Raw genomic sequence first — 20000 nt, 5'->3', positions numbered from 1 at the left:
CAAAATGTCGTTCTTATCTGTACTGTAAAGTTCATACTTGAATGACAATAAAAAGGAAGTCTAAAAAAAAAAAAAAAAAAGGTTAAAAAACCCCAAAAAACAACAACCCCAGATTTGATGTATTTTTCTAATAAACTCAAGGTTGCACTACAAATGCTAGAGTTTCCCAATAAATTTCAAATAATTTACATTATGTTAATTATTAGAACAATTTGGCTTTTTCTCATTACATGCCAATTTTTTTTTTTTTTTATTACATTTACTCTTTTCTATGTAATAATTGAACAAAAAATAATAATAATACAGTTGTTTAACTGAATGACCGGTGTCAAAAATTCTGCCTGTACAAAAATGTTAATGTTCAGTTACATGTTTAACAGTGTTCATATGTTGTTGTAATTTTATCAAAATAATTCATTTGTTAGAATTATTTTATTTTTTAATAACTAACTGAACTCTTAAGTATATTTGTATTTCATTTTCAGAGCGTCTAATATCTTAGATCAGGGGTGACTAATTTTTTGCCACCAAGAGGACCGCATACTAAAGAGTCAAGTATGTGGGGGCCTTTTTGAATTTTTTTTTTTTTTTTTTAAAGCTAAAAACATATATATATATATATATATATATATATATATATATATATATATATATATATATATATATATATATATATATATAAAATGACAGAACTTTGTGTCATCTTAGTATTATAGGTGACTAAGTATATATTATTATTAATTATTAGTTAGAACAATTTGGCCTTTTCTCTTTCTTTTTTTGCTTTTTTCCTACATTTACCGTTACTTTTTTCTATGTAATAATTAAATTAAAAAATAATAATACGTTTTTTTGACTGAATAAACTGTCAAAAATTCTGCCTGTACAAAAATGTTAATGTTCAGTTATACATTCACCAGTGTTCATATGTTGTTGTAATTTTATCAAAATAATTCATTTGTTAGAATTGTTTTATTTTTTAATAACTAACTGAACATTGTTTATATTTTAGGTATATTTTTATTTCATTTTCAGGGCTTCTAATATTTTCCATCAGGGGTAGGATGGATGTACAGTAAAATTATGGGAACCGAGTTGCCAGTTTTATACTGTAAAATATACAGAAATGTTTTACTGTGTATGTAAAAAAATATATATAATAATGAAATGCATAGGCAAATTCATATATTATTCACTGTTAAAAGTGACCCTCTGAGGCAGCCAAAACTGCAATGTGGCCCTCAAGGAAAATGATTTTGACACCCCTGGACTAAGGGAATTATATTATCATTTTGTTGATATTGCTACATTATATTCATCCAATAATCCATTTTCTATACTGCTGCTTATCCTCACCCGGGTCACAGGTAAGTCATATACTATATGTGTCCTCAGGGACGTGCACATGATTATAGAGGGGCAGGGGCTCAAAGTCAGAAAAGGGCAGGAAAAAAATTGTTGGTCCTTTGCACAATATGGAAATTAATGTAGAATTAAATTTGCTGATAGGAAGCTAACTACTTAGCTGTGTGTCCTTTGTAGGTAAAAGTGATTGCCACTTCTTTTGTGTCAACAAATTATTGTCATAATGAGTTAATTCACATTATCATAGGCTTGGAAGACATGAAAAGCAACAAAACACTGGTTTATTATTAGGCTATTTATTGTTAAAGATAAGCACTTTAATATTGAACATTGAACAGTGCAACATGAACTTTGAAAAAAAATACAAAAATAAATACTCTAATGGAAAAAAATTCAATGAGAAAATCTGTCCTTCTTCCCTTAACTTGATGAAAACACCATCAAGTTGTAACTTATGGTCTTTCTCACTTAATGCTCAGACTAAACAACTGAAACGCAGTACAGGCCCAAAAATATGGACCAGGGGCCAGTAGAGGGCTGTAGAATGGAGGCCACCCATACCCAAATATGCTCCTCAATGTAAATTCAGGGCTTCCATGATGCTAGTACTTGGTTTTAGCCATGCATTAAGAGGTCTGCTACCCTTAGCTGCTTCCTGGCGCTCCTTCTCCTTCCTTTTCTGTATCCTTTCTTTTTTTGGCATTGTGCTGCAGGCATAATCAACATGAATCAAGTTTAAATACAGATGGTAATATTCCTAACAGATAACCTACATCTTATTTCCCTAGAATGCTGAAATTATTATTATTATTAATAATAATAATCATTATTATTATTATTATCACTTTAATTATTATTATTGTTATCATTATCATTATTCTTCTTATTATTATCATTATTATTATTATTATTTTGTTAACCCACACAGTAAGAGCAAAGTCACAATAAACTTTATATCTAAACCTCTACTGTGAGAGAAATGTGATCCGCCGTAAACACAGTGCATTTTATTTTGAAAATTAACCTGGTGTTTTATTTTGTATTTTGTACACTACTTCCTGTCCCGCACGATCCGCTCTGCTCTGTGCGGACTTGATGTGCCGTGCTCAATTGATGCGCCGTGCTCCGACGTCCGGCAAAAACAGAAACTGACACATTGAATAATACAGCGTTTTTCTGAAATATTACCCATATTAGATGCTGAATAAAGGACGGCGACTAGACCATAAGTCACTGGTTCAAGTTGCTCCACTGTCACGTGACGTCTCCTCAGGGGCGCAGTTGGCTCTCTCTCCTCTCACTTACTCACTCACTCGCCCTCTCTCTCCCTCTCTGGCGGAAGCGGCAGGCTCAAACAACCCGGTATTACAAGAAAACGTGGAGTTTTTGTACCGCTGTTTTTTTTACATCCCTGACAGGAATTTATTAATGTTATTTAAAAAAAAACAAAAAACACACACACAGGCAAAGGGCACTTTTTAAGACGAGGCGAAAAAGGGCAGGGGCTCAAGCACCCATAGGGCCCTATGTGTGCACGTGCCTGTGTGTCCTATATTGTTAAATTAGATTTGATTGTTCAAAAATAAGTTTGTTGATATTTTTGCTTTACTGAAATCTTTATTTAGTAATTTTCTCCGAATTTTAGAAAATATCACGTTTAAAGTATTGATTTTGGTAATATTGGTCGGTGCAGTGTTTACGTTGTATCGTATCGACACCAACATTTGCAGTACTCCACCCGGCGCGAATAACAACAGTAGCAATTAAACGTTGAGGCAGCAGAGGGCGCTGTTGTTCCATGCTCAACGTATGTGCGCGCAATTGAATCCATGGAAGAATAGTCCATCCATTCATCCATTTTCCTGCGGCTTGTCCCTTTAGGGGTCGTGTTGTTCATTAGTTCCTGTAGATATAACTTACCGAAAAAATATTTTATTTTATTTGTTTTTTTTTATTGTTGATATGATTTGAACGGATATATCTGCTGAGATAAGTGAATAATGAACAGATAACAAAAAACATCTCACTTGTCTGATTGTATTCTCGCCATTTTATACATTATTACTTCCAAAAATGGTATGTGTTGTAATAATCCAGGAATGTAGGCTCATACGACTTCTTTGTTTGTCTTGTCTTTATTGTACAAGATGCAATTCAACCACACAACTCCAAATGTGCGTCTCCCTCTTTTCCCGGCAATACTCGAACGCTTTTCCTCCTATCAACGTCACTTCCCTCTCTCTCCCCGGAAGTCCCGCCCCCCAGCCAAATTAATTGGCTAACACCCCGTAGCCAGCCGCCACAGTATTGTACTTCTGAATAGTGTAATAGTGCCTTTACTTGATTCACCAACAGTATCACATTTTGTTTAATTTGGCTAATACAAAGTCCTGGGATCACTAAATGTTTACTAAACTAAATATGACAAATTGTAGTTTATTGTGAAATACGTGAATGGTGATCTATTTTGGGAACCTCCCCACATTGGCCAGTGGCATTGGAATGTACCATTTTACAAAAGTGGAATTATGCATTATTTTAATCCACTTAGCAGACATAAAACACACCAGATATATTATTTAGTTTCTACTAACGCCACCCGACGTCCACGTTACAGTATTTGCCAACAAAACGTGATGTTGTTTGACTCCAAGGACGGAATGAAAAGTGGTACATTCCTCCAGCGCACACTCCGCCAGCAGGAGAGGGAGGGTCAACATGGCGTCCGAGCAGGTCCGTTATTTTCACCATTTATCACATTTATTGCCGTTTTCTCCCTTTCTGACTCACTTCTAAGTTTGCTGTCTTGTTCTCTGTTTAACCAAGATGTAGCTTAGCGTTGTTTGGCTCACCTAGCTGGGATAAATACTGGCCTACGCGTCGAATTGTTTATTATTATTTTTATTATTATTAAGAATCATAACAGAAAAACGTATTTTTTTTAGCAGGCGTGTGTGTCGGCCATTTAACGTTAGGAGCACACAAATGTGGCCTTTAGTGGCTCTTATTTTGATGCTAAATCGGGAGCGGTGTATTTTTAGTGATGACCACAGACAGACAGGCGGTCTGAGGGCATTCCGAAACCTAAATAATGATGAGACGTTCACGTACGACACAGGAATTGTAAAACATAGATGTGACGTTGCACCGATGCGTTGATTTCGTGCTGTAAATGTTCTCTTAAAACAGACGTTTTTTAATATGCGTGTGCACAGATCAACCACAATGTATCCCACTGGGTATGTACCGTGAAGTGTTTGCTCCCTTTTGGAGGACATACGATCAGTCTAGGGCAGTGTTTTTCAACCTTTTTTGAGCCAAGGCACATTTTTTGCGTTGAAAAAATCCGGAGGTACACCGAAACATCACTTAATTAAATATTCAAACACAGTGTTACTGTTCAAACTGTGTGTAATATTACGGTGTCCAAAAATATTAAATACACTTGTTAGATAAAATCTCTGCCTTATTTTTAATGAAAATCTAGGCCTACTAAGATACTGCATTTTAATGTTGGTCATTATTGTGGTATTTGGAGAGCCAAGTGTTTTCTAAGGCTATGTCTACACTAAGCCGGATAACCCCTTAAACAAATAATTATTTAGGCTAAGCCCCGCTCCAGCCACACTAAACTAGCGTTTAAGGTTCCCCTCCTCGGACACATTTTTACACGGATAAGTGCGCCGTGTATTTCTTGAATCTCCGGCTCTTAGCTTTGTATGGACTCATTGATCGTTTACAAACTGAGTTCGGAGAGGAAGTGACGTCAGAAAGAACGCGCCACAGCCAGCGGTTTCGTAACTCGGAGCTAACCACTGGAAATATGGAGGAGAGTCATCCAAACATGCCCGTGTTTCTCATTCTTCTAAATGTACAGACGATAGTGGAAATCACACATGAATACCTTAAAGGCCTACTGAAATTACATGTTTTTATTTAAACGGGGATAGCAGATCCATTCTATGTGTCATACTTGATCATTTCGCGATATTGCCATATATTTGCTGAAAGGATTTAGTATAGAACAACGACGATAAAGTTCGCAACTTTTGGTCGCTGATTAAAAAAAAGCTTTGCCTGTACCGGAAGTAGCGTGACGTCACAAGTTGAAAGTCTCCTCACATTTCCCCATTGTTTACACCAGCAGCGAGAGCGATTGGGACCGAGAAAGCGACGATTACCCCATTAATTTGAGCCAGGATGAAAGATTCGTGGATGAGGAACGTGAGAGTGAAGTATGCAGGACGCATCTTTTTTCGCTCTGACCGTAACTTAGGTACAAGGGCTCATTGGATTCCACACTCTCTCCTTTTTCTATTGTGGATCACAGATTTGTATTTTAAACCACCTCGGATACTATATCCTCTTGAAAATGAGAGTCGAGAACACGAAATGGACATTCACAGTGACTTTTATCTCCACGACAATACATCGGTGAAGCACTTTAGCTACGGAGCTAACGTGATAGCATCGGGCTTAACTGCAGATAGAAACAAAATAAATAAACCCCTGACTGGAAGGATAGACAGAAATTCAACAATACTATTAAACCATGGACCTGTAACTACACGGTTAATGCTTTCTAGCCTGGCAAAGCTTAAGAATGCTGTTGCTAACGACGCCATTGAAGCTAACTTAGCTACGGACCTCGACAGAGCTATGATAAAAACATTAGCTCTCCATCTACGCTAAACCTCATCTGCTCATCAACACCGAAGCTCACCTGCGTTCCAGCGATCGACGGAGCGACGAAGGACTTCATCCGATCATCGATGCGGTCGGCGGCTAGCGTCAGATAGCGCGTCTGCTATCCAAGTCAAAGTCCTCCTGGTTGTGTTGCTGTAGCCAGACGCTAATACACCAATCGCATCTACAGCTTTCTTCTTTGCAGTCTCCATTGTTCATTGAACAAATTGCAAAAGATTCACCAACACAGATGTCCAGAATACTGTGGAATTTTGCGATGAAAACTGAGCTTTTTGTATTGGATACAATGGCGTCCCTATACTTCCGTTTCAACCATCGACGTCACGCGCTTTCGTCATCATACCTAGACGATTTCAACCGGAAGTTTTGCAGGAAATTTAAAATTGCACTTTATAAGTTAACCCGGCCGTATTGGCATGTGTTGCAATGTTAAGATTTCATCATTGATATTTAAACTATCAGACTGCGTGGTCGGTAGTAGTGGGTTTCAGTAGGCCTTTAAGAGAAATCAATTGCGGCTATTTCGGATACAACACTTCTCAGACGGCAAGAGAACTTAAAAATGTCGAGGTCAGCTGTGATTCTACTTAGCAAAAAACTTTGTCCATTTGTCGAAGGAGAGACAACGAGAATGCAGGCTGCCGTGGATGTGATGAAAAAGGTAGTGTGTGCTTTGTATTACCTGGCCGTCGAGGGAAGACTACGGAAAACGCAGAATGCATTTGGACTGGCAAAGGAGACTGTATCAGTTATTGTCCGCCATGTATGTTGCGGACTCAACGTCTAGGTCCAGAGTTTATAAAGTCACCAAAAATGAATGGACAATGAAGGTGAAGGCAAAAGAGTGAGGAGTGTCCTGACCAGATATCTACATCCCTAGTTTGATTGTTGTCAAATGTCCTTTGTCACATTGTGTACTTTCGTGTCCAATAAAGATTTGATTAATTTATGATAGCTCAGGTGTGATTCACTACAATAAGGACCCACAGCACACTGGATTCCAGTTAATTAAAATACCACAACACTGGATATTGTTCAGATAAGTTACATTTAAGAACTTGCACACAAAGCAACACTGGAGGTGACTATGACGTGCGCATTTTCCGCGCATGCGTATTCGGTTGCTTTGCGCCGGCGGACGGAGGGGTTGAGGGGGTCTTAAACGACCATTGTGTGTGTGTGGACAAGGATAAGGTTAGGTGGATAACCTTAGTGTAAACGGGGCCTAAGGTGGTACTTGGTGAAAAAAGTTTGAGAACCACTGGTGTGTTCCATTGCAGGAGAGCTCCAACGGGCCGGGGAAGAAGTCCATGCGGGAAAAGGCCATCGAGAGACGAAACGTCAACAAGGAGCACAACAGTAACTTCAGAGCGGGCTACGTGCCCATCGAGGAGGAACGTCTCCACAAAACGGGCCTCCGAGGACGGAAAGGCAACATGGCCGTGTGCATCATCGTCCTCCTCTTCCTCCTGGCCTTGATCAACCTCATTGTGAGTACGACAGCTCGCTGGATTTTTTTGGAGCACCCTTTTCTGGAAATAAAACGGCCACTGTCAATATATGATCGATGCTGGCTTTTTCCTTGTTTTACTACAAAATATATTTTGTGTTTTTTGTTGTTTACAAACAGTAAGGGTATCACCTATGACTAATTGGTATTGTATTGATACCCAAGTTTGCAATAGCGCCCGTTACTATGAAACATGATACAATATGTTTATGTTTACACTTTTATTCCTTGTGGGAAAGGATAGCAGCTAAAGCAGAATGCTAATGGTTTGACTGATAATTAATGTTCATGCTTACACGGTTATCCCTTTACGTAAATAATTAATTAATAATCCGAACTGGCAGTCACCAATTTATGACAATAAGTGTACCTATGTGCGCAATATCAGAGTTTTATTTTGTTTATAGTATTTACCACCACTTTTTTGTATGTAAATCTACACTACAACACTGGAAGTTCCTCATTTTAGTAGGGATGTATACCGAGCACAGGTATTTTTAGGTACTGGTTCCTAATTAGGTCTGTCCAAGCAGACCGTTAAAATTCTGGACTGTCGATACTGCTATCATTAAAAAAAAAAAAGTATCCCTATGACCGTCGTATTTATCACACGCTTGCACTGTCACATACTTTCAAGTGCCGCTGCAAAGCATAAAAAAAGACACGGTGGAACAGCCATTCGGGGTCAACATTTTTTACGCCCCACTTCCGGTTATACCAGACCTGGGCATTCTGCGGTCCGCAGGCCACATCCGGCCCTTTGTGCGTCCCTGTCCGGCCTGCGTGAGGCCAATCATAAATTACAAAATAAATTTAAAAAATGATCTATGTCGAGTGTGCAATACAACGGTGCTGCTGTTATTTTGATAAGCGTTATTTGTATTACTTCCGTGTGGACGTATGCGTGCGTGATTGTGAGTGAATGTGAACAGCTGCAATCACAAATTACAAAATAAAGTTTTATTTTGAAAAGTGTTATTTATGGGCATATGTCCGTGTGCAACCTGTGAGTGAAGGTGCACAGCGACAAGTGATGCACGGTTTACACCCGAGACGCTAAAAAGAGAAAAGTTGATGACGAATGGCGTGTTTTCAACAAGACATGGACTGCCAAGCAACGTTCCCTCTAAGGTGCGCGCCTGCGCAATTGCACACTGCTCAAGCGTCCTCTGCGCACAGCAAATATATGCCGCACACCAAATCAAACCCATCTGAACCCTAAACAAAATAAACACATTTATTCTGTGCAATTTTGCAATGCAACTCTGAGTGACAGTGACAACAAGCGGCCCTAACGGTGTTCGTCAACACCGTTCAATTGAACACCATTCAATTATTGTAACGTCTATCGAGATGCTTCGAGGCCAGGAATTATATCGATCACTTTATTGAGCAAAACTGTTTATATTCGGCCATAACCACACCAAAAACATGAGTAAAAAACTTCTATCTCGAAAAACTAGTCATTTTCTGCAGTACAAACCAGGCCAAAACCAACTTGTCATCTGTCACCAACACGCATACCACTAAACCACTGGTGCGTTTATAGCCACACAAAAAGTCGGACAACTCAAACACCACACAAAGTTACACTATGACTCCTCAGTCATACGTGTGCTTATTTTACTGTCATTTATTATTAATGTTAATTTATTGATATTAATCATGGGATGCTGTTACTAGAGAAAGTTACAGGAATGCACACTTCATCCTATGCTTACATTTCATTGTGCAACATGTGAATGTTTAAGGGGAACTAAATGTGATCTCTGAAAGGGGTACAAATGATTTCCAAAGCAGCGCTTTTGGTATAAAGTTAAGTTAGGTTAAATGAAAGTATTATTGTTATTATTATTATTATTATTATTTATCTTACAGTATACATCAAAAATAATATTGAGCAAAATTTAATTGAAATATTGTCGATGTGGCCCTCCAGCAGTGCTCGGGTTGCTCATGCGGCCCCCGGTAAAAATTAATTGCCCACCCCTGGGTTATACGGTACACAGAGGTAAACAGAATCATAGATTTATGCGAAAACAGAATCTAAATGCGGAAAGTCGCGAACATTGCCTTAATGTGATTGAGATACTGTCATCGAGAGGAAAGGTGGAAATAATGTTTATTGTGTACTTGACAAACATTCACCTCCATGGAGCCGTGCCAGCCAGGGGCCAGCTCTCTATACGCTGCCCTGCACGGTGCACCCTTCTCGGGCCATTTCTGTGCTTGCCTCGGGGACACACAGCTACCTCAAACTACCAAACTAACTCCAAAATACAGAGCCGAACATTTCCCAAGTGACTTCTATTTGTCAGGTGATATGTTGACTAATTGTTGCCATAAAGCTTTGTGAAAAACACCTGCCGCTACTGCAGGGAAGCGACCGCCAATCAAACATCATCATTAGTGAGTAAATGATAACTTGACAGCTTCTAATACTATAGTTGGAGCACCAGTGTTAAAATAATAACTGGTGCATCTTTGTGTGTACTTTCTTTTACTTGGACACATGTAACTTCAAATTTATTGGTACGTTGTTATGGTGCTTTTTGTTATTTAATTCTTTTATTTTAATTAACTTAGAATGTTAATAAAATGTTGAACTAATTCGTAGTTTATTTGTTTTTTAGTCCAAATGCATACTATACAGTTATGTACCACCCAGCCCTAAAGGGTGTGATAATCAGCTTGGAGTAATCACAAATAAGGAAGCAACACCACATAAAAGTTTGTAACACAACAATATTTCTCCCTCAAAGTCCCGTGTCCAGCGATTCAGTAATCCAAAGGCCAATATTAATCTACTCAAAAAAGTAAAAAAAATTAAGTAATATAATCATCCATAAAGTTGCTCAGAAGCAAGATAGCATCCACTGACAGGTCTCTATTCGCCACCTAACGTCACTCCATCTCGCCGTGTTTGCATGGCACCAAAACACACCTTGCTTTTAATTGCACACCCACCTAATATGCTAATTGATTGTATTGATGATATATGAATTATGATATACAGTACCATGTAAAAGGTCTGTGCTCTGCATACATAAATATTATTTCCAGCTGAGTGTAATTGTAGTGAATAGAAACTGTGTGGTCTTTACAAGATGATGACATAACTGCATTGCACCTTGCACTGCAAACATGTTTGGCTTGTGTAAGACTTAAAAAGCAGGTTTTGATAAGAAATTTAATTAAAATGCATTTTTTCTAACATCTTTATTTACCGATAAGAGTACTGAAAAAATAATAGTATTGATAATGGTATCGTATTGATACAATTTTAACAATGTACATTCCTATTTTGGAATGAATAAAAGTCTATCCTATCTTTTAAGTTTATTTTTCACCGAATGTAAGTCTTGCAGGATATCTTGCACTTAAGTTCATAATTTATATTTCACTGCGTTAATAAGCTTTTTGTAGATAATTAAGTAATGCATGTTTTATTTGTTCCAATTTACTATAATAGCTTTAAAAACTGAGTCAAAATCAAGTTCCGGACTCAAACATGTACATAACATCATGTAATAAATAATGGCTGACTAATCGACTGTTAAAATAATCGTTAATTGCAGCCCTAAGGGAAGCTAGCCATAAATTTTCAGTGGGAAAAAAAACGTTTGAGCGTCCACAAATTGTTGTTTTATGCCATGGATGTCAAACTCTGGCCCGTGGGCCAAATTTGGGCCGCGGCGATATCAAATTAACACTAGAGCTGGCCGCTGTAACACCGCATCCACCGCTAATTATCATACTTGCCAACCCTCCCGGGAGACTCCCAAATTTCAGTGCCCCTCCTGTGTGGATTCACAGTGTGGCGTATATTTCTAACAGTGTTAAAGTTGTTTATACGTCCACCCTCAGTGTAACGTGTATCGCTGTTGATCAAGTATGCGTTGCATTCACGTGTGTGTGCGTACAGAAGCTGCACATATCTTGTGACTGGGACGGCACGTTGTTAGAATGGATGAAAAGCGGACGTGACGACAGCTTGTAGAGGACGTTAAAGACAGTGCCTTTAAAGGGGAACATTATCACCAGACCTATGTAAGCGTCATACCTTGATGTTGCAGAAAAAAGACCTTTTTTTTTTTTAACCTATTTCCGAACTCTAAATGGGTGAATTTTGGCGAATTAAACGCCTTTCTAATATTCGCTCTCGGAGCGATGACGTCACAACGTGACGTAACATCGGGAAGCAATCCGCCATTTTCTCAAACACCGAGTCAAATCAGCTCTGTTATTTTCCGTTTTTTCGACTGTTTTCCGTACCTTGGAGACATCATGCCTCGTCGGTGTGTTGTCGGAGGGTGTAACAACACGAACAGGGACGGATTCAAGTTGCACCAGTGGCCCAAAGATGCGAAAGTGGCAAGAAATTGGACGTTTGTTCCGCACACTTTACCGACGAAAGCTATGCTACGACAGAGATGGCAAGAATGTGTGGATATCCTGCGACACTCAAAGCAGATGCATTTCCAACGATAAAGTCAAAGAAATCTGCCGCCAGACCCCCATTGAATCTGCCGGAGTGTGTGAGCAATTCAGGGACAAAGGACCTCGGTAGCACGGCAAGCAGCGGCGGCAGTTTGTTCCCGCAGACGAGCGAGCTAAACCCCCTGGATGTCTTGGCTCACACCGTCCCTTATGCCACCGAAGATGATCAAGAGAAGAATATCGACCCTAGCTGCCCTGGCCTGCTGACATCAACTCCAAAACTGGACAGATCAGCTTTCAGGAAAAGAGCGCGGATGAGGGTATGTCTACAGAATATATTCATTGATGAAAATTGGGCTGTCTGCACTCTCAAAGTGCATGTTGTTGACAAATGTATTTCATATGCTGTAAACCTAGTTCATAGTTGTTAGTTTCCTTTAATGCCAAACAAACACATACCAATCGTTGGTTAGAAGGCGATCGCCGAATTCGTCCTCATTTTCTCCCGTGTCGCTGGCTGTCGTGTCGTTTTCGTCGGTTTCGCTTGCATACGGTTCAAACCGATATGGCTCAATAGCTTCAGTTTCTTCTTCAATTTCGTTTTCGCTACCTGCCTCCACACTACAACCATCCGTTTCAATACATGCGTAATCTGTTGAATCGCTTAGGCCGCTGAAATCCGAGTCTGAATCCGAGCTAATGTCACTATAGCTTGCTGTTCTATCCGCCATGTTTGTTTGTGTTGGCTTCACTATGTGACGTCACAGGAAAATGGACGGGTGTATATAACGATGGTTAAAATCAGGCACTTTGAAGCTTTTTTTAGGGATATTGCGTGATGGGTAAAATTTTGAAAAAAACTTCGAAAAATATAATAAGCCACTGGGAACTGATTTTTAATGGTTTTAACTATTCTGAAATTGTGATAATGTTCCCCTTTGAGGCAATGCAAAACTTGTTTGGGTCCCTATTAAAAAGGTTAATTTGTTCAACCTTGGCAAGCGGCTTTGTTTAGTTTTAAATGTTGGCCCACTCTGTATTTGAGTTTGACACCCCTGTTTTATGCGGTAGTTAACTTTGTGTTACACCTCAGTCGAAAGTGCGACTAAAAGCATTTCCTGTATCATTTTAAAGATTTCATGATGCAGTTTGACCCTGGAACAGATGATTTCTGTGTCCATGACTTCCTGTTCCTAACATTAAAGAGTGTGTACTCACTTGTCCTCCAGATCACGCTGGTGATCTGGACGGTGATCCGCATCGGTCCCAATGGCTGCGACAGTATGGAGTTCCATGAATCGGGTCTTCTACGCTTCAAGCAGAAAGCGGACATGGGCGTGGTCCACCCGCTGCACAGGAGCACCGTGGGAGGTCGTAAGGACCAGGACCTGCTCCTGGTCGGCAACAACAACCCGGTGAGGACAGGAAACACTCGCGTGGGACGAGCGGCGGCGGACTAACCCCTTTTATCCTTGCAGGTGGTCTTCCAGCAGGGCACCTCCAAGCTGAGCGTGGACAAAGACAAGACGTCGGTGGTCAGCGACGTGGGAATCTCCTTCACCGACCCTCGCACTCAGGCCACCTTCTTCAGCACCGACTTCGACAACCACGAGTTCCACCTGCCCAAAGGCGTCAAAGTGCTGAGCGTCAAGAAGGCGTCCACGGAACGGGTGATCGCTCTCTCGCCGTATTATTAGGTACGCCTGCACCCAAACGAGACGGAGGCGAGCTAACGTGCGACGTGTCTCTCTTCCGCTAAGATAACCAGCAACGCCGCGTCTGACCTCCACATCAGGGGGGACAGCAAGGCTATCATTCGCGGCAACGAGGGCGTCAACATCATGGGACGCACCGTCGAGTTCAAGATGGGCGGAGACATCGAGCTCAGAGCTGTAAGTAATAGAGATGTCCGATAATATCGGACTGTCGATATTAGCAGCCGATAAATGCTTTAAAATGTAATATCGGAAATTATCGGTATCGGTTTCTAAAAGTAAAATTTATGACTTTTTAAAACGCCGCTGTACGGAGTGGTACACGGACATAGGGAGAAGTACAGAGCAGTTGCGTCTCCCAGTCATACTTTCCAACCCTCCCGATTTTCCCGGGAGACTCCCGAATTTCAGTGCCCCTCCCGAATTTCTCCCAGACAACAATATTGGAGGCGTGCCTTAAAGGCACTGCCTTTGCGTGCCGGTCCATTCACATAATATCTACGGCTTTTCACACACACAAGTGAATGCAAGCCGTACTTGGTCAATAGCCATACAGGTCACACTGAGGGTGGCCGTATAAACAACTTTAACACTGTTACAAATCTGCGCCACACTGTGAACCCACACCACTCAAGAATGACAAACACATTTCGGGAGAACATCCGCACCGTAACACAACAGAACAAATTCCCAGAACCCCTTGCAGCACTAACTTTTCCGGGATGCTACAATATACACCCCCCGCTATTTTTTTCCATAACTTGAGTTGATTTATTTTGGAAAACCTTGTTACATTGTTTAATGCATCCAGCGGGGCATCACAACAAAATTAGGCATAATAATGTGTTAATTCCACGACTGTATATATCGGTATCGGTTGATATCGGAATCGGTAATTAAGAGTTGGACAATAACGGAATATCGGAAATCGGCAAAAAAGCCATTATCGGACATCTCTAGTAAGTAATGTTTAATAATCTGTTCCAGTCTCAAGCTGTCTCCATTATTAACGCCTACTATTTTTGGCGTAAAAAGAAGTTAAACATATGGTAGCGTTAGACAAAAGTAGTGGGATACTGCTGAATTTGAAGTTTGCTTACTTTACGGAACTTCTTCTTAGGATCCTCATAACTCATAACTCTGGTAGTTCCTTGGTTCACCTAAAAAGAAAAAAATAAGCACACTTGTTGGGTTAATCCTTTGATGCTAGTCGTGCTAACGCCGTGTATGACGGCATTTCCGCAAGTGCAGAGGCATATTTTTTACCAGAAGTTTGCGTCAAAGCGGGATTTTTCTGGAGGTTCTACTTTTGCTAAACATCTACATGAGAGGTTTATTTTTAAAAAATGAATCGCAAAAAAAAATATGTTTGGTAAAATAATTTGCATGGCCACCTGTTGCTAGGCAGAATTCATAGGGCAGAATGCAAAGTGCCCAGTGAGTCAATAAAACAATGATTTACTTGACACATCCATTCCAAAAACAACGCTTTTACAAAAAAATAATAATAATTTGAACATCAACATGTGTGAAGAAGTTGAGGTTTCCTGGTTCGAATCCCGCTTCTGCCTTTCTAGTCTCTGTCGTTGTGTCCTTGGCCAAGACACTTCACCCACCTTTCACCCAGACTGGTATAAATGTAGCTTATGTAGATAATGTTTCTATCAATGTACAGCTCTTTGAGTCACTAGAGAAAAAGTGCTATATAAATACAATGACATTTGCCACTTGTTGCTAGGCAGATTTAATAGGGCAGAATGCAATCTGCCCTATTGTTCAATGAAAAATATATTATACCAGACATTCATCCATCCATCCATTTTCTACCGCTTGGTCAGGAGGAAGGCGGGGAAAAACAATGCTGTTCAAACAATAATTTTTTTTTAAAGTAATTTAATTAAACGTCAACATGCAGTTTTTTTATTTATTATTTTTTGAAAAATGACGGCCCAAAAAAGGGTTATTTTTGGTCAAATCCTTTGCATGGCCACCTGTTGCTAGGCAGAATTCAGGGGGCCTAATGCAAACTGTCTAATAGGTCAATAGAAAAGAATATAGCAGTCCATTTAAAAATAAAAAACGATAATAGAACAATTTTCCTATTAAATAAAAGTAATTGTTTAATTCAACATGTGTGGCCAGAATTCATAGGACAAAATGCAAACTACCCAAAAGGTAAAAAAATAAAATAAAATAAAAAAATATCCTAAAAACGTCCATTTAAAAAAAGAAAATTCCAAAAAATTAAGTTATTTAATCTAAACTCAACATGTGTGATGTAAATATATATTTTTGGTCAAATCATTTGCTTGGCCACTTGTTGCTAGGCAGAATGCAACGGCCCAATAGGTCAATTTGCTATTAGAACAATTTTCTTTAAAAACACAATTTAATCCTTTCACACAGTAGTCTGTATGAACTATAAAAGGCAGTGCCATCTGCTGGACAAGGTGGGGCACTGCCCCATAGCCACTCACAACGCAGACTTGCCAATGAGTACACAGAAATGCCACAAAATCCTTCCCTTGTTCCCCTTCCTCTCGCAGGAGAACAGCATCATCCTCAACGGGTCGGTCATGTTCAACGCCACGCGCATTCCCAACTCGGAGGGCGACGTGTACTTTGACGGCGCCACCGAGAGGTACAAGCTGTGCATGTGCGCCGACGGGACGCTGTTCCGCGTGCGGGTGAAGTATCCCAACATGGGTTGCCAGACGTCCGACAACCCGTGTCAGAACGCTCACTGAGGACACCGGACTGGGGGGGGGGGAAAAACGCTTATTTTGATACAGTTTGTTTTTCATGGCTTCTATAGAAAATGGTTGTGTTCTGGAATAGCAAATCCAACATAAGTACAGTTTCACTAGTATTGTTATTGAGAAACACTGACATTATTCATACACTGTTACACTTTATTTGGCAGCTGTGTGTGATGCGTTTACTGACCAGTGTGTAGTGATTAGCAAGTAATGCACTGCAGTCGTCCCTCGTTTATCGCTGTTAATTGGTTCCGGACATAAACAGATTTCCGCCAAGTAGAAAAAAACTGTTTATGACCTTCTAAATACATTGTTCAACAGTATGAAAACCGTCTAGGCATGAACTAAATCCCTTCTTTTAATCCAATATAATAATGCTGGCTGAGCCAATCAGTGGCCACGATACTGAACAGTTTGGTCTCATCTAATGGCCATTACTAGTGTGGTATGGATATTTTTGGTTTAGTTAGCCATTTGTATGCTTGAAAATACTTAATTTAGGGCAAACAAAATATTCCTAAAAAAACAGGTGAAGCCGTAATACTTGAAGCGAGATATGGCGAGGGACAACTGTACGTGTTTACATTTTTCTTCTGCACTTTTCGGACTGCCAATGGACTCACAGGGGAAGATTTATGGATTTATTGATTCTTAAACTTTGGTACGAGTATCACTGGTATTCAATAAAACCAGATATTTTTCAAAAATACAATTATAATATTGACTGTATATATGAAATAATGGTGTACATTTGTATTTGTACTAGATCATTTGAATTCTATTTTAGAGACATGCACATAGGAATTGCATTTACTTTTGAATATAATAAAACAATTTAGAGACAAAAACTACATTTGAACTATCCACACAGTAAAAATGTTCATTGTAAATTCACAGCAAGTTACTGGCTAATGAATTGCATTACCGTACTTTTACAATAATATTTATTGTAATTTACTGTGAAATGATTTTACAGCAATTTACTGTAACTGCAGAGCTGGGATTTTACAGTTAACTACAATACATTTACAACTATATCCTGAAACTTCACAGTTGCACTTGTATTGTTAATTACTCTGTCGTCATACAAGAGAATTTATTACAGATGACTATGAGTACAGTATTTTACTGTGAAATAGTCAATTGCTGCAAAATATAAGGATATCATCATTTTTACAATCAGTTGTTGTAATGTCACAGCAAGTTTTGAAGACATTATTTTACTGTGAAATATGATTTTTTTTTTTACAGTAATTTGCTATGTTACAGTAAATTTTGATGACAATATTTTACTGTGAAAAAAAGGATATCATATTTTCACAGTAGTTTGTTGTAATATTACAGTACATTTTTATTCCAGTAGTTTACTGTGAAATAACAGCCAATTGCTGTGAAATATAAGGATATATTTTTACAGGGATTTACTGTAACAGTAAATGTAAAATACAGTAATTCACTGTAACATATAAGGATATCATAGTTTTTACAGTACTTTGTTGTAATATTACAGTCAATTTTGATTTTAGTATTTTACTGTGAAATAACAGTCAATTGCTGTGAAATATAAGGATATATTTTTTACAGTAATATGCTGTAATGTTACAATAAATGTTGAATACAATATTTTACTGTGAAATATAAGGATATCATAATTTTTACAGTAGTGTGTTGTATTGTTACAGTAAATTACAATTTCAGCATTTTACTGTGAAATATAAGGATATCATAATTTTTACAGTAGTGTGTTGTATTGTTACAGTAAATTACAATTTCAGCATTTTACTGTGAAATAAGGATATCATTTTTACAGTAGTGTGTTGTAATGTTACAGTAAAATTTGATTTCAATATTTTACTGTGAAATAAAAGGATATATTTTTTATAATAATTTGTTGTAATATTACAGTAAATTTTGATTATAGTACTTTACTGTGTTACAGTAAATGTTGAATACAGTGTTTTACTGTGAAATAACAGTCAATTGCTGTGAAATATAAGGATATATTTTTACAGTAATATGCTGTAGTGTTACAGTAAATGTTGAATACAGTATTTTACTGTGAAATATAAGGATATCATAATTTTACAGTAGTGTGTTGTTATGTTACCATAAATTACAATTACAGCATTTTACTGTGAAATAAGGATATCATTTTTACAGTAGTGTGTTGTAATGTTACAGTAAAATTTGATTTCAATATTTTACTGTGAAATAAAAGGCTATATTTTTTATAATAATTTGTTGTAATATTACAGTAAATTTTGATTATAGTACTTTACTGTGAAATATAAGGATATCATAATTTTTACAGTACTTTGTTGTAACATTACAGTAAATTTAGATTTCAGTATTTTACTGTGAAATAACAGTCAATTGCTGTGAAATAAGGATATATTTTTACGGTATTTTGCTGTAATTTTACAGTAAATGTTGAATACAGTATTTTACTGCGAAATATAAGGATATCATTTTTACAGTAGCGTGTTGTAATGTTAGAGTAATTTACAATTACAGTATTTTACTGTGAAATATAAGGATACCATAATTTTTACAGTAGTGTGTTGTAATGTTAAGAGTAAATTACAATTACAGTATTTTACTGTGAAACATAAGGATATCATAAGTTTTACAGTAATGTGTTGTAATGTTACAGTAGAATTTGATTTCAGTATTTTGCTGTGAAATAATCATACATCTTACATTTCACAGTAAATCACTGAATCAAATTTCACTAATATTACAACAAATTACTGTGAAAAGTATATCCTTGTATTTCGCAGCGATTATTTTTATTTGGCGGTGAAATATAAGGATTTACTTTTTACAGTAATTTGTTGTAATATTACAGCAACATTTGATTTCAGTATTTTACTGTGAAAACAGTGAATTGCTGTGAAATATAAGGATATATTTTACAGTAATCTGTTGCAATGTTCAAGTATATTTTGATTACAGTATTTGACTGTGAAAAAAATACTGGTACATTTTTACTGTGCAGATAACCTGAAAGTCAATTCCAATCAAATGTTCCTCAGCTCGTACGCCACAAGCCACGTATTGACGATGAAACCAAAACATTTTCTTAAAGGTACAATTGGCACAATGTCATCTTTTTAAGATCATATTTCCGCAAGCGAGAGGAAAAATGTTGCCCAGCTTTAATGTCAGTTGTCAAAGTTATTAGCGTTAATAAAGTGTTTTGGATTTTGTGCAATATAAATGATTGATGTGTAAGAAAATATGCTTTTGTTTGAATAAAGAAAAAATGTTGGAGTTCTGCCGCTTATCGTTTGTTTTGGTTAAAGGTCACTCAGGCTTGCATGTTTGGAATCATGAAAAAAATGGACTTATTGACTAATAGAGTGCGTGGCGAGGGGCGAGCCCTCAGGAAGGCGTTTATGCAGAAGGACAGTAAGACATTAACTCCGCATGTAAATGATTGAATGGCGTCTTTGGGCGTTGTTGATCTGCTCAAACACTTCAGACTTTGGCCGTCAAGTTGAC

The 20000-nt window shown here is 38.1% G+C and overlaps 2 protein-coding genes across 2 annotated transcripts in view; both read left to right on the top strand.

Annotated features, from left to right (window-relative positions):
• The first annotated feature begins 4003 nt into the window (after positions 1-4003).
• Positions 4004-19773, top strand: sgcb (sarcoglycan, beta (dystrophin-associated glycoprotein)). Its single transcript, XM_061978087.1, has 6 exons — positions 4004-4098; positions 7353-7562; positions 13252-13437; positions 13501-13692; positions 13783-13914; positions 16284-19773. Exons 1-6 carry the CDS (start codon positions 4084-4086, stop codon positions 16482-16484), a joined length of 936 nt encoding a protein of 311 aa, XP_061834071.1. The 5' UTR covers positions 4004-4083; the 3' UTR covers positions 16485-19773.
• A 168-nt stretch (positions 19774-19941) lies between these two features.
• The window catches only part of LOC133617480 (biglycan-like), a 6664-nt gene continuing 6605 nt past the window's right edge, over positions 19942-20000 (top strand). Inside the window, exon 1 of the mRNA XM_061977413.1 lies at positions 19942-20000. This exon is cut by the window's right edge and continues 495 nt beyond it. The gene's annotated coding sequence lies outside the window, so the exon portion shown is untranslated.

Source organism: Nerophis lumbriciformis, linkage group LG18, assembly GCF_033978685.3.
Source record: "Nerophis lumbriciformis linkage group LG18, RoL_Nlum_v2.1, whole genome shotgun sequence".
Classification (NCBI taxonomy): domain Eukaryota; kingdom Metazoa; phylum Chordata; class Actinopteri; order Syngnathiformes; family Syngnathidae; genus Nerophis; species Nerophis lumbriciformis.
Note: the sequence above shows the minus strand (reverse complement) of the source record. Positions and strands in the feature narration are given on the sequence as shown.

Coding starts and splice junctions, on each gene's coding strand:
- sgcb (XM_061978087.1), top strand. Junction 13,438..13,500: donor TGGTCGGCAACAACAACCCG/GTGAGGACAGGA, acceptor TTATCCTTGCAG/GTGGTCTTCCAGCAGGGCAC. Junction 13,693..13,782: donor AGAAGGCGTCCACGGAACGG/GTGATCGCTCTC, acceptor TCTTCCGCTAAG/ATAACCAGCAACGCCGCGTC.